Raw genomic sequence first — 15,074 nt, 5'->3', positions numbered from 1 at the left:
TTGTGAATATTCTAAAAAGCATTGAATTTTACACTTTAAAATAGTCGGTAATTTTATGTTATGTGAAATTTATTCTAATTAAAAATTAAAAATACGTACACGAATTTAATGTTACAAAGGGAGAGAGAGGACTGGGAATTTAAAAGCAGGAATTTAAAACAGTTGTTACTCTCTGACCCCCAGCAAGGATAATACATTCTTGCTTGGCTGCCTTTTTGCTTAATGGCTCAAAGCATTTTCTTGTGTCTTGTTTACCTACTTTTATTTTTATCACCAATTGTCACAAGAGAAGTCAGGCCCAGAAAGAAGTGGCTTTTCCAAGGTCACATGACAGTTCAACAGTGAAGCTGTCCCTCGAACCTGGGACCTTTCAGGCTAGAGGAAACCAGATCATGCCACCCCCAAATAGGCCGATGTGGCATCCTGATTATTTCCAGCTGAAGGCATTTGAGAAAGAGCAGCTAGCGAGAGTGCTATCTGAACTGCCCTGACCTGCCTGCAGCAAGCCATAAACATTCCTTGGAGAAAGATGCTTTCCTAGCATCAGGATGAGAAGATAACTTTTATCAGCTCAGAGATGGCACCAGAACCATCTACAAATATGAACAAACCTTGCTATCCTACTCCTTACCTCACTCACACATGTTTACTTTCTCGCTACTTCCCACCCCTGGAAGCCTACAACTGCGTTCCTTTGTCTTGTCACTTTTCTCTTCTTTCTTTCTTTCCCTCTTTCCTTTCCTCCTTTCTTTCTTTCTTTTCTTTTTTTTTTTTTTTTTTTGAGACAGGCTGGGGTGCAGTGGCGCGATCATAGCTCTCTGCAGCCTCGAACTCCTGGGCTCAAGCGATCCTCCTACCTGATCCTCCTGAGTAGCTAGGACTACAGTAGCTGGACATGCCACCATGCCCAGCTAATTTATTTTCAATTTTTCTGTAGAGATTGGATCTCACTATGTTGCCCAGGCTGGTCTTGAACTCCTGGCCTCAAGCAATCTGCCCACCTCAGCCTCCCAAAGTGCTGGGATTCCAGGCATGAACCACCGCACCCAGCCATCTTGTGACTTTCTAAAATGCATTGCTCTTCGTGGCAGATGCTCCGGAAGCCAGAGTTCTAAGCCGCAGCATTGAGTTACTTTCACTGAGGCTTCTCCTGTGTGGTGTGCATCACAGACATTAACAAACTTGCTTGTTTTTCTCTATTATTAATCTGTCTTTCGTTACAGTGTCTTTCCCAACAAAGAACTTTGGAGGATTGAGGAGAAATTATATTTCCTTCCCAGCTGGCTAATTCCAAATGTGTCCTCAAGCCTGAAGCTCAGTTTAGACAGTAACTGCTGACTGAAACCCTGCCAGAGGTCAAGAATGCCACATCAAGCAGACGCTGCGTTAGAGGGGAGCCCGAGGTGACATGTTTGACAGATCGAATAACTGAATAACTGCATTTTCTGAAGGAAAATCAACGAAGTGCTTTGAGGCCAAGTAGATGGGATTCTTGAGAATTCCATGAATAGCAAGTAGTAGTATTCCCCTCAGAGGCTCTTGGGTGGGGGCATTAAATGGGTTAACACATGCATTTGCTGCAGGTATAGCCAGAATATGTGAAAGCAGCTACAGGGAATAGAATGCAGCAAACTCCTAATCATCCCTTAAAACCCTGCCCTGGTGTCCTCTCCCTTGTAAACTTTCCTTGAACAAGGCAGAACCAGCTACATCAGCACCATATCATCCCTCCATCACTACAGGTATCACTCTGTACTATAATTATCCATTTAGTTTTCTTTTCTTCTTTTTTTTTTTTTTGAGACAGAGTCTCGCTCTGTTGCCCAGGCTGCAGTGTGGGCATAATCTCGGCTCACTGCAAGCTCCACCTCCTGGGTTCACACCATTCTCCTACCTCAACCTCCTGAGTAGCTGGGACAACAGGTGCCTGCCACCGTGCCCGGCTAATTTTTTGTATTTTTTTTTATTAGAGACGGGGTTTCGCCGTGTTAGCCAGGATGGTCTCGATCTCCTGACCTCATGATTCGCCTGCCTCGGCCTCCCAAAGTGCTGGGATTACAGGCGTGAGCCACGGCGCCCAGCCTCCATTTATTTTTCTACGCCTTGCACTCCCTAAGGCCAGGATTCTGATGCTTTCCCTGAGTGCTATTTACCTGAATTGAACGGCTGAAGCCTGAAAGAAAGGTGGCTTTGATATGTTAAAACTCATTCCAGTTTACTCCTATTTTTCATTCATTCATCCACTCATTCACTCAGCAAAGATCCTTGAGCTCTGATATCGATGTCCTTTTTGTGGCTCTTAGTTTATCTTTGACAAAGTTTATATATATATATATATATATATATATATATATATATATATATTTTTTTTTTTTTTTTTTTTTTTTTTTTTTTTTTTGAGACGGAGTCCCGCTCTGTCGCCCAGGCTGGAGTGCAGTGGCCAGATCTCAGCTCACTGCAAGCTCCGCCTCCCGGGTTCACGCCCGTTCTCCTGCCTCAGCCTCCCGAGTAGCTGGGACTACAGGCGCCCGCCACCTCGCCCGGCTAGTTTTTTGTATCTTTTAGTAGAGACGGGGTTTCACCGTGTTAGCCAGGATGGTCTCGATCTCCTGACCTCGTGATCCGCCCGTCTCGGCCTCCCAAAGTGCTGGGATTACAGGCTTGAGCCACCGCGCCCGGCCCAAAGTTAATATATTATGCTGAATTTAACTTGGGAAAGACAGGAAGGCAATGAGTGGACACTGGCAACAATGTGTTGGGATGGTGAGATCAAGGGTGACTTTTTTCCCTTTGCTTCTCAACTTCTTCCTAAGGTAGTTGTTATTTTACTTTTATGATGGAAAAATGCATAGGTATAGGAATACTGTATTTGAGGTATTATAAGGAATGAAATTATAGGCTGGGCGTGGTGGTTCACCCTTGTAATCCTAGCACTTTGGGAGGCTGAAGTGGGCGGATCACTTGAGCTCAGGAGTTCGAGACCAGCATGGGCAACATGGTGAAACCCAGTCTCTACCAAAACACAGAAATATTAGCTGGGCATGGAGGTGCGCGCCTGTGGTCCCAGCTACTTGGGAGGCTGAGGTGGGAGGATCGCTTGAGCCTGGGAGGCAGAAGTTGCAATGAGCAGAGATCGTGCCACTGCGCTCCAGTCTTGGTGACAGAGTGAGACCCCATCTCAAAAATAAATAAATAAATAAATAAATAAATGAAATGAAATGAAATGAAATTACAAGAAATTATCACTTTTTCATATAAGAAGTGATCATTTCCATTACAAGAAAAGGAATTTTTCCCCCCGTAGAAAATAATCCTACTTGCCATTCTGCCAAAGCTTACCTAGTGCTAAAGGATGAGGTGTTAGGGCCGGGCGCGGTGGCTCAAGCCTGTAATCCCAGCACTTTGGGAGGCCGAGACGGGCGGATCACGAGGTCAGGAGATCGAGACCATCCTGGCTAACGTGGTGAAACCCCGTCTCTACTAAAAGATACAAAAAACTAGTCGGGCGCGGTGGCGGGCGCCGGTAGTCCCAGCTACTCAGGAGGCTGAGGCAGGAGAATGGCGTAAACTCGGGAGGCAGAGCTTGCAGTGAGCTGAGATCCGGCCACTGCACTCCGGCCCCAGCGACAGAGCGAGACTCGGTCTCAAAAAAAAAAAAAAAAAAAAGGATGAGATGTTAGTAAGACCAACTTCTCAGAGGCATCTCTGTGCCAATAGCATTCCTTCCTTTCCCTTCCAACAACCTCAGGTGACTAGTTCAAGGGCCTGTCTGGAATAATGGCATCATCTAATATCACTGGCCTTCTGGACCCTGGGCATTTTCCAACGTGTTCCATACTGTCAATATTCCCCCAGCTTCCTGGACTCACGTCACAAGCTGGAAAAGTGAGAGGATGGACAGGGATTAACCGGAGAGCTCCCTGCTGAGGAAAAAAATCTCCCAGATGCTGAAAGTGAGGCCATGTGGCTTGGCCAAATAAAGCCTGGCTCCGCGGTGCCTCTATCTTAGCAACCACCCTACTGATGAACTGCCACCTTGGACTTGGGAACAGAAAGAGCTGGGATGGGTGAAGAGACACCACACAGAGTGATGTAACAGCAAGATCAGGTCACCCACAGTCCTTGGCAGTCACAGTCATAAATTAGCTCACTCTACGCCAGCTGGGGGCACTCCCTTTGCAAACCAAAAAAAAAAAAAAAGAAACCTTTATGCAAAAACAACCCTCTGGATGGCATGGGGTGAGTATAAATACTTCTTGGCTGCCAGTGTGTTCATAACTTTGCAGCGAGTCGAAAACTGAGGCTCTGGCCCCAGATAACTCAACATCGTTGCTGCTTTAAAATCTCTTGGCCACCTTTGGTGAGGGGACTGGGCAGTTCTAGACAGTCCTGAAGTTCTCAAGGCACAGGTCTCTTCTCGGTTTGACTGACCTTACCCCGGGGAGGCAGTGCAGCCAGGTGCAAGGTGAGTGGCCTTCATTTCTGGGGAAGTGGCTGTTTTGAGAGGGTTTTGTTTCTTCCTGTATGAGAAGGCTCAGAAAATTGTGGGAATTTTCTGCCTACAGAGAGAAGGTATTGGAAAGTCTAGGTAAAGAAATGCCAACATGAGGTTCGGTCATTTGAACATGGCATCTTGGTCAGATTTCTTTTCTGCAAATATTAGCTGTGGTTGCTACATGACAAGGAAAAACTTTCTGAAAAGTTAAGAATGAGAGTTTGTGTCTGCTAAGAATTTTTTTTAACATAGATTATCTTATTCAGTCCTTATAACATGTAACCTCCCCACAAATCCTGGTAAGATGAATATATTAAACCATTTTATGGATGAAGAAATGAGTTTCAGTTAAATAACTTGATCCAGGACACATAACTGGTAGAGCTGGAATTCCAGGATTTGAACCCAGGACTGTGGGGCTATAAGTTCTTTTCTTTCTTTCCTTCTTTCTTTCCCTCTTTCCTTCCTTTCTTCTCTTCTCTTCCCTTTCCTCTTCCCTTCCCTTTCTTTTTTTTTTTTTTTTTTTGAGACAGCCTTGACTGCTCAGGCTCAAGTGGTCCTTCTGCCTCAGCCTCCCGAGTAGCTGGGACTGCAGGCACAAGACACCATGCCTGCCTGGCTAATTTTTAAATTTTTTGTAGACAAGGCCTCCCTGTGTTGCCGAGGCTGAACTCGAACTCTTGGGCTCGAGCGATCCTCCTGCCTCAGTCTTCAGAAGTGCTGGGATGACAGGTGTGAGCCACTGCGCTTGGCCTAAAAATTCTTACATGGACCATATCCACTATACTGTCTTCTAAAGACAGAGTTTCTGCCTCTTTGATCTTCCTCTTGTCTGTTTCAAAGGAGATGATCTCAGATTTCGAGGGATGAGTGCATTTTTCACAAATATTTCCTCCCCACATAATAAAAGAGGAGCAAGAAATAATGCTGAGTTAGAACAACAATTGCAAAATCTTTAAAAGAAAGGCAGCTACAACTTGAGCGCTTTCCCTAGTAACAGACCTAAAACTACGGTTGATAATAAGAGCTGCTGGAAAGTGTCTTTCAGGGTCAGACAAAGGCACCCCTGTTTCAGCGACCTCCTGGCTCTTCCTCACCCTGTCTGTGGCCAGTGATGAAGCCTGGCTGGGTCCGCTGGGCCAGCAGGTCCCGCTAAGGAGGCTCATGGTGCATATAGTTTGTCCTTGTTAAGTGGAGATGGGGATGGGGGGGTGGTTCATTGTTTTCCCTTTAGGTTATTAAGTGGCTTTACAGAATTGAAGTCTGTGTCAGAAGACTCCCCATTCCAACCCCGAAATAGAGACAGAGGTTGCAAAGCATTGATGAAGGGGCTCATGCTGGCGTTCGTATCAATTCTTCAGTGAGCCAATCCCATTGAGAAGCCCTGTTCTATAAAATCTTCTTCAACCTCCCCTCACCTCTGCTTCCCTTCTTCAGCCGTACAGTGAAGAACATCTGAGCTCAAATCCAGATAAGTGACATAAGTGACCTGCTTTGCAAAGCCATAGAGATGGCCTGTCCTTGGAAATTTCTGTTCAAGACCAAATTCCACCAGTATACAATGACTGGGGGAAAAGACATCAACAACAACATGGAGAAAGCCGCCTGTGCCACCTCCAGGTGAGTTTTCCCCCAGGGGCACCTCCCGCTTGTCTCCTTGGGCACCTATGCCCTGTCAGCACCCATGACTCAGAATTCCTCGCTCTGCTCCTCCTCTCTCACCTGAGGTCTCCTTGTTGCTTCTTGAAAATCCCTGTTGGAATTCAACGCAGCCCCTGATTATTGGGCACCTCACTGTGCCTGACAGTATGTGGAGGAAGAGGGGACATGGCAAGGGGCTGGCCCCGAAGGAGCTTGGAATCTCTGGGGGAAGAATATGGGAAGGAGCTTGACCTGAGAATGGGAGGCAGTAGAGCCTAGTGGTGGGCACCAGGGCGGAGGGGTGGGGGTGGAGGGTCAGCATCCTGGCCTGCATCCATTGTAATTTACTGTTCGCTAGATGCTTTGAATATCATCCTGGTGAAGGGCATCAGGATGTTAGACAAACTAGTTCCAAGCCCTGTGCTGGCCGCACTAGTTGCCCGGTGCTGCCTCTAGCCGTCTGCGTGACTCAGGGTAAGTTCACCTCTCTGAACCTTAGTGCTCACCTGCGGAGTGAGAAACTCAAGGGGGCCCTCCTCATGGTGTGCTGAGGATGAAATGAGATCTACAGCACTCAGCACTGTGTCCACACAGAACAGGCGCTCTGTCCACATCAGGGTTCATTACCATCTACTGAGTACCTGCCCTTGCCAGAGCTACACAGGCCGCTTTACAGACTTTGCATTTCAACTGATCTCTGTGGCGGCTCTGTGAAGTTCGTTTGATTGACTCATTTCACAGACAAGGAACTGATACAGAAACTCTGAGAGGATTATGACTTTGCCGAGCTTGAATGACCGGTGATTACAGAGTTTACAGAGTTGGAATTTGAGCCCAGAGTTGGATTGTTCATGTCCCTTCTCCCCAGGCCCATTCCCTCCTCCCAGGGCAGAACCAAGAGAATGAGTCAGTCGTTGAACAAGTCAAGGGACAGGCTTGAGGCTCGCTCAAGTGGAAAGACAAGGCAATCCGCAATAACGCAATAGTGCAACTCAAAACAAAGCCCCCATCTACGCAGGGCCACCACACAGTCACACAACCCCACCGCCCCAGAGGAGCCTTTCCCATGGACTACAAAGGGCAGGGCGCCCCCTGGATGTGTGCAGCATGACGGCCTTCAGTGTATCTGTCAGAGGTGGCAAAAAACGCCAATGACTAAGAGGATGGGCTTGGGGATGAGCAAGTGGCTTTGCCACTCAGTAGCCCTGTAACCTTTGGCAAGTCTCCTAGCCTCTGAGCCTCAATTTCCTCCTCTGTAAGAAGCGGGTAGCAATGCTGATTTCCTGGAGTTGGAGTAAGGAGTAAATAAGCTTTCCCATGTAAGCAACTTAGCACAGTGCCTGGCCCAGAGTAAATGCTCAGCAAATGGCACTGTTGGCGTTGCCATCACTAGTGGTGGTGTTGGCAGCTAGCAGGTGATGGACTTCCCTCTAGGGGCTTCACAGAAGTCAGGTGGACTCTGTGGCGTTTGAAGTATGGGTAGAATGTAGACAGCTGCAGAGAAGTAGCAAGGGCATTCGGGAAGAGGGGAGAGGTGAGCAGAGACTCAGAGGCAGAAATGAGCCTGACTGTGCTTGGCCAGGAGTGGGTTGGGGGCTGGGATAGGCAAGGCCAGGCCAGAGCACAAGGGCTTGAATGCAGGGTAGGAGATTTGGACTCGCTCTCCCTGGCAGTAGGGAGCCAATGTAGGTTCTTGAGCAGGACAGTCTAGGTGTGGTGTGGCGGGTGAATTGGAGGAGACGACTTTGAAACCAGGCAGTCTGGGCTGTGGCAGCTGAGGTGGCTAAGAGACCAAGAGGTGAGAACACAGGGTTGGATGGCCTCTAGATGTCCTGCTGGCACTTCAGATTCTAAGGGCTGTAGAGGGACAGCAGCTTCACCCCTTCTTTCTCTTCATCTCATCATTGCTGCCCCTGCCAGCTGGCCTCCCTGACTCCAGCTCCCCACACTGGCTCTGAGCTCTCTCCTGCCAACTGGACTTCTAGCAAGTCATGCCCCTATTCTAAAGCCTGCAGTGGCTCCCCATTGCCTGTCACCACGTTAAAGCTTCCACAGAGTTCTGAGCGCACACCCTACCCAAATGGAGAGCCCATCCCACCTGCCCAACCCAGCCTTCCTCAGCTCCCCAGCGCCTGTGCATAGCACGTTCCTCCCTCAGCTCATCCAGACACAACTCATCCCCTATTTTTCTCTTTTCTATTTTTATTTTTTAATTTATTATTGTTTTTAGACAGAGTCTCACTCTGTTGCCCAGACCTCAGTGCAGTGGCTCCATCTCAGCTCACTGCACTGCAACCTCCACCTCCCAGTTTCAAGCGATTCTCCCACCTCAGCCTCCCAAGTAGCTGGGACTATAGGCATGTGCTACCACGCCCCCTTAATTTTTGTATTTTTAGTAGAGACGGGGTTTCACCATATTGGCCAGGCTGGTCTCGAACTCCTGACCTCAAGCGATTCTCCTGCCTTGGCCTCCCAAAGTGCTATTACAGGTGTGAGTCACTGCACCTGGGCTTATTTTTTCTTTTCTTTTCTCTCTCTCTCTCTCCCCCACTCTCTCTCTCTCTCTTAAAACTGAGAATCTTGCTATATTGCCCAGGCTGCTCTCGAACTCTGGACCCTAGTGATCTATCCGCTATCTTTCCAGATCACCCTGAATCTCTCTCTTCCCAAAACCCTTATGGTATTGGCTGCAGCCTTTAACCCTCATCCCCACACCCTCTGATAGCATTGCCAGTTATCCCTGTGTCTTTGGGGACTGACTTGTGGATTGACTTGTGTCTTTGGATAATTCAGGAAATGTGAGTTCAGACTGCAGAGAGGGCCCTGAGCTGCAGCGGAACTGTGGCAAACCAGCTCACTTGACCATCTTTTCCCCCCTCCTCTTCATGCTGGGGTGGGCTGGCGGAAAGGATCCAGTTGGATAGAGGAGGGGATGAAGAAAAAAATATCACACATCAATTCATTCAACTCTCCCAACGATCCACAAGGAAGGAATTTTAGTTATCCCATGTTAAATATGAGGACCCTGAAACCCAGAAAGTTGAAGTAATTTTCAAGATCTCATAATTAGCAAATGACAGAACCAGGATTCAGATCCAGGCAGTCCAGAGGGACCCCTGCAGGGGGCTGCCACCTTTGTGTCCTGGGCACGTCCCACTCCATTGACGAGTACATGGGATGCCCACTCCCCTGGCTCTGTGCTGGGAGTTAAGATACCAACGAAACCCTTCTGCTCATCAGTGAATTGTTTGAGCCACTTATTACTTGCATACACCACTGCTAAAAACAATAGATAACAGTTATAAGGTCCTTATTACTATGTCAATAATGAGACAGGAATTATTATCCTTGTTTTACAAGATTGAGTGACTTACTGGAGGTCAATTCCTGGAAAATGGTCGAGCTAAAGTTTGAATCAAGTCCAAACTCATAACATCTACACTATCTGTGCTCTCCTGGAGGGCCTACTGTGTGCTGGACTGTTCGAGAGACAGAGAAAAAAGACCCAGTTCCTGCTGTCAGGAAGGAAATGGGGAAACGGATGTCTTCCTCGCTGGTTTGGGAGATGTACGTGAAGAATACGATGTTAAAGAGTTGGAGAAATTGTGTCAGGAGTAGGTGGGATAGAGAGTAGACAGGAGGTCGTAGTTGTGGGTATACTGGCACCATGCTAGAGGCCTCTGCTGGGGAGACTGCAGAGGCTCCTGGGCTGGCTGTAGGGTGGGGAGGAGTTGGGGGGAGGAGGTACATACACTCAGAGTGCAACATCCACTCGAGGGAGGGGTGATGGTACTGGAAGAGGAAGCAGCTGTGCAAAGGGGATTTCATCCTGAAAGCGATGAGAGCCAATGAATGTATTTTGATTTTAAGAAGTAATTTTTTAATCTGTTCAGGTGTCATGAAACCAAGAGCCTATTCTAAGTGACTGATGATTCTATACCTTTGTAAACAGTTAGGAAGTGAGCATGGTGTGTGTGTGTGTGTGTGTGTGTGTGTGTGTGTGTGTGTGTGTGTGTGTGTATGTGTGTATATTTTAGAGACAGAGGCAAATGTGGGAGCATCTAGGTGAAGACACATGGAATTCAGAACTAAGTCAAGCTACGTGTTGCCAGCTGGGCTGCAGTCGGCTTGAAATAAATATGTGCCCTCTTTCATTCTGCTTTAACTGGGGTTTTGGATTTAATGTGCTTGCATACTGCCAGGAGGGCCCCCTGCATGTTGAGGTCCAGGGCTGCTGCCCCATCTGGTCTGGACCCTACCTGTTATCTTGCTTGAGATAAGGAGCAACTTACAGGTGGAGCAAAGTCAGGAGGCTCTGCGCAGTCCAGGTAGCAAGGACAAGGGGCCTGCAAGGCACCCAAGGCGGTTTACGATCCCTCCTGCAATATTCCTACTAGAAGTCACCCCCAACCCAGTGCTTTCTTTGGTTTCTTTTCTGGAATCGCACAGAACATGCTGTATATAACAAGTGATATAATACTTCCTGGGACAGCCTTGTGAGGTGGTGTGAGCTTAGGCTGGGCTGTGGCCCTGGGGCTGCTGTGTGGCCCTGGACAAGATCCTTAACCTCTCTGGCCCCAGCTAATGCCTCAATAAAGTGGAGATGACAACGTAGAGCTGTCGTCTCCACGGGATTGAACGAAATGACAGAAAGAAAATTTGCTCTGTAAACTAGAAAGCATCGCGCAATGGGAGTAATTATGATAAGCTTTATTGTGATTTTATGGGGAGGCCCAACACCACCCAGGCCTCTTAACCCAGACACAGTCCAGTGCCATCCAAACTCCGCGGCGGACGCCGGCTGCGGCTCCCTGGGTGCTTGGGTCCCGGGATCGCCGGGTAAGGCAGGGAAGGAGGGGCGGCTGGGCCCCGGACATAGAGTAGGTGAAGAGCCCCGGCCTCTGTGCGGCTCGCCCCGCCCCCGGGGCGGGGGCTGCGGGCTCCGAGCGATAAAGCGCGGGCCCTGGGAGGCGCAGGGAGCCTGCGGATCTGCGCCTAAGAAGCCGGGACCATGCGCGAGGGGTTGGGCGCGGCGTGCGAGGCTGCCGGGCCCCGGCTGTGCCGGCTGCTCTGCAGGATCCTCCGGCCGAAGCCTGCCTGCTGCCTGCGCGGAGCCAGGTACCCCGCGGCCTGAGGTCCGCCCTGGGAGGGAAGCGGTGGGCTCCGAACCCGGGCGCGGCCCCAAGCATCTCTGGGAGAAATCGGAGGGCAGGGATGTGCGCCCTGTGGGATTCCTGAGGGTTTACTAAAAGCGTTTTCCTGGTTTAGAACGCGTGAGAGGTCGCAATAATTCAGGAGCCCAGACTGCCCAGAGAAGCCCCCCGTGCTCTATGAGAGGCGTCTATGCGGGCTGAGTTGCGCTGCGCATGTTCCAGCACTTGGGAGCTTTTGAAAGTTTTCAGCACTGAGGTTGAAAGTTGCTACACTCTTTGGATCAAATATGGTTAAGAGAGCAAGGAGGTTCTTGATTCACAAATGAGATCAATTTCCCAGGGCGTCATCCCCCCCACCCTCCCCATCTGTCCCCACCATCACCCTTGGTGTAAGGTGAGGTAAACAGGCAGGGAGGCGCCGGAACCGCAGGGGAATCTGGCCCCCAGGTCAGCCCAGGCAAGCCACTGTCTGCAGCTGTGACCGGCTCGGCTGGTCAAGGGCTTGTGGAAAGTTCTGGGTCTAAGCAAGCCACCACACTGCCAGCACTCCCCACGCCCCAGACCCCTTTTATTGATAGGGTCTCGCTCTGTCACCCAGGCGACAGTGGTGTCATCTTGGCTCACCGTAGCCTCCGCCTCCATGCTCAGGTGATCCTCCCACCTCAGCCTCCTGAGTAACTGGGACTACAGGCGCGCATCACCACACCTGGCAACTTTTTTTTTTTTTGTAGAGATAGGGTTTCACCATGTTGCCCAGGCAGCTCTTGAACTCCTGGGCTCCAGTGATCCACCCACCTCCGCCTCCCAAAGTGCTGAGATGACAGACGTCAATCACCACGCCCACTGCCAGTACTCTCTTTGAATGCAGGTCCCTGAGGGTCCTCAGGACCCTGCACTGCTGTGGGTTTAGTCAAATTGCATGAGCGTCTGTGGGGTCGGAATCAACCATGCGATAATTTGGAAAGAAGTGTCCAGATCCTGAAGGTGCTCATCTGGCATCTGGTCACCCTGTCACCCTGTCTCCCAGCAGCCAGACAGAAGAAATGGTGTGGGAGGGAACTGGGCAAAGCTTTGTTTATTCACTTTTCAAATTTAAAGAATTGTCCAATTATGAAAGGAATTCATGATCACTGTAAAAAGTTGGAAGAGGTGGAAAAGTATAAGAAAAGTTAAATTGCCCAGGATCTTATCAGTTAATGCTAGTCACTGTTAACATTTACTAACATTTTCCTGAGGTGTTTTTCTGTGCTTGTACGCGCGCGCGCGCGCACACACACACACACACACACACACACACACACACAGAGCCAGCATCAGACCACTTATACAGTTTAAGGCATTATTCATATGAGGGCAAAACTAGACACAGTCTAACATCCAGCCATGGACGATGGGACCAGGCTAATCGTGGCCCATCTGTAAAGTGGATTTTTAGGCAACTTTTAAAAATGATGCTTTTTGAAATATGGGGTAAAATGATTATGTTAAATGTACAAAGGCATTGCTTCTCAGTCTAAACAGTACTGTAGATATTTCTGGTCTGAAGCTTCTGAAATTGTCCAACTCTACTTCCAGAAATAAGTGAGAGGAAGCAAGAATGGGTGCAGGGTGGGTGCTGGGGTGAGGGGGAATGGCAGAAGAGCAAGGGGGGCAGTTGCCTCCCTGGGGACCCCATCCCTCATACATCTTCCTGTTGAAGCAGCCCCATGATGACTGCTCAGCCGTGGCTTACCTGTTCTGAATATCCAGATTATCATATATATATATATATATTTTTTTTTTGGCAGGCCACACCAGTCTAGACTAGAGGGGTGTGTTAAAGAAAAACTTATTCAATGACACTTGTTAAAGAACAGTATGGAAGACTTTATTTAGGACCATCTTGATAGGTACAGGGACCTGCTGCAGTGGGGTCTGGCAGTGGAGGAGAGAGATTGGGCCCAAATCCAAATACAGCAGGAGCCAGTGGGAATTTATAGCCAAAGATCAGGGCAGGGTCTGTGGATGGAAAATTACCAAGAAAAACTTCAGGCATAGGGGGAATTCTGCCTCACCAACCTAACAGGATTCTTGCTTAGGACAGGCTAAGGTGATCAGACATCACCTGGGGGAGGATGGAGGACGAGGACCCTGATCAGATGGGGAGGGCGACAAGCTATGGAGGATGGAGGGTTCTTGTTAAACTGACTTTGCAGGGATTATTTTGCTAAAACTGCATTTTTACAAGGAAATGCATGGATGGGCCCAGCAGAAGATTCAGAAGTCTGAGTAAAGTTTGGCCAAGCAAAACATCTTTGCCATGTGACAATGGTTGGTCACGTGGAAGGCCCTTTACGGGGTTGTGGAATCCCTTGATTCAGATATAAGTTGCTTTCTGATGCGTACTTACATCCTCTTTTAAGACAGTATCTCTTTATAGTTATGAATCACTTACTGCTACTATGCAATGTACATAATTAATTATATAATGGTAACATATAGTCATTTTTTTCCTATAATAAAAGCAATACATGGTCATTTATCCCATTTCAACATCATAGATATGTATCAAGTAGAAAATGAGAGACCCTCATAATAGTCTCTAACCCCCTCTCCCTCTGATGCACAAGCATGCACACACTGGAAAATACTGCCAAGAACATGGAATACAATACGCTTTCAAACCAAGGTGCCCTGGTGGGATGATTCTCCCTAGGGGAGGCATGTGTGAGTGGTGACTATTCAGTTTGCCTGAATGAACCTGAAATCCCAAACGAGAACAAATGGTTTCTGACCAGTTTCAGAATACTGAATTTTAAAGTAATCTTTAATTTAAAAAGTTACTTTAAGTAATGTTTAATTTAATTTTTAAGTAATCTGTAATTTAATGCTAAGTTTTACAATGCTTGTTTTTACCTCGGTGAAGATGACTTGACATCTTAGATTTGTTTTAAAATAATGATGAGGCAGGGAAGGTATAGTTGAAATGAGATTGGCAGTGGATTGATCACTGTTGAATTGGGTTGAATCTGGGTAAAGGGCCCAGGGAAGGTTATTGGACTCTTCTCTCTAATTTTGTATGCTTAACATTTTCCATAATAGAAATGTAGAATACGAAGATAAATCAAGTGTTTTAAATAAAAAAAGCTTAAGTCATGAAAAATAAGTGACTGGGGCTGGGCGCGGTGGCTCCCACCTATAATCCCAGCACTTTGGGAGGCTAAGGCAGGAGGATCACTTGAGGCCAGGAGTTTGAGGCCAGCCTGGGCAGCATGGTGAAACCCCATCTCTACCAAAAATAGAGAAATTAGCCGGGTGTGGTGGTGTGCGCCTATAGTCCCAGCTACCCAAGAGGCTGAGGTGGGAGGTTCACTTGAACCTGAGAGGTGGAGGTTGCAGAGAGCTGAGATCATGCCGCTGCACTCCAGCCTGGATGACAGTCAAAAAATACAAATATAAATATAAATCAATCAGTCAATCAATCAATCCAAGTGGCTGCTGGGCAATGCTGCTGGTCTGGGAGGCAGAGTTGTTGGAGCCATTCTCTGCCCACCCAGCCCCTGTGCCACGTTTGTACAGTCCAGAGGGTGAAGGAGCATTTTCCAGATCCTCTATGGGCTGCTGTTTGGGCCAGTAGCTTTGGCTCAGCTCTGCTCATGCCCTTTTGGCTCTGCAGGAGGAAGAAGATAAGAGGAAGAGGGAAGGTGGGGATGGGGGGCAGTTGGTCAGACTGACCATGAACAATTCACTCCCACCCTCCGGACTCAGTTTCCCTATTTGTCAAATGAGGGTACTGACAGAGGGAA

General features: G+C 48.2%; 1 protein-coding gene across 2 annotated transcripts in view; it reads left to right on the top strand.

Annotated features, from left to right (window-relative positions):
- Positions 1–4,219: 4,219 nt before the first annotated feature.
- LOC105476942 (nitric oxide synthase 2) overlaps positions 4,220–15,074 on the top strand; it is a 43,654-nt gene continuing 32,799 nt past the window's right edge. Inside the window, exons 1-2 of one of the 2 annotated variants that reach the window (XM_071082567.1) lie at positions 4,220–4,465; positions 5,933–6,115. In XM_071082567.1, coding sequence (XP_070938668.1) covers positions 6,006–6,115 — 110 coding nt within the window. In that variant the 5' untranslated portion in view covers positions 4,220–4,465; positions 5,933–6,005. Of the gene's footprint in view, positions 4,466–5,932; positions 6,116–11,146; positions 11,255–15,074 lie in introns of those variants that run through there. The other variant, XM_071082568.1, reaches the window with a different exon arrangement.

This window comes from Macaca nemestrina, chromosome 17, assembly GCF_043159975.1.
Source record: "Macaca nemestrina isolate mMacNem1 chromosome 17, mMacNem.hap1, whole genome shotgun sequence".
Classification (NCBI taxonomy): Eukaryota; Metazoa; Chordata; class Mammalia; order Primates; family Cercopithecidae; genus Macaca; species Macaca nemestrina.
This window is presented reverse-complemented; position numbering and strand designations above follow the sequence as displayed.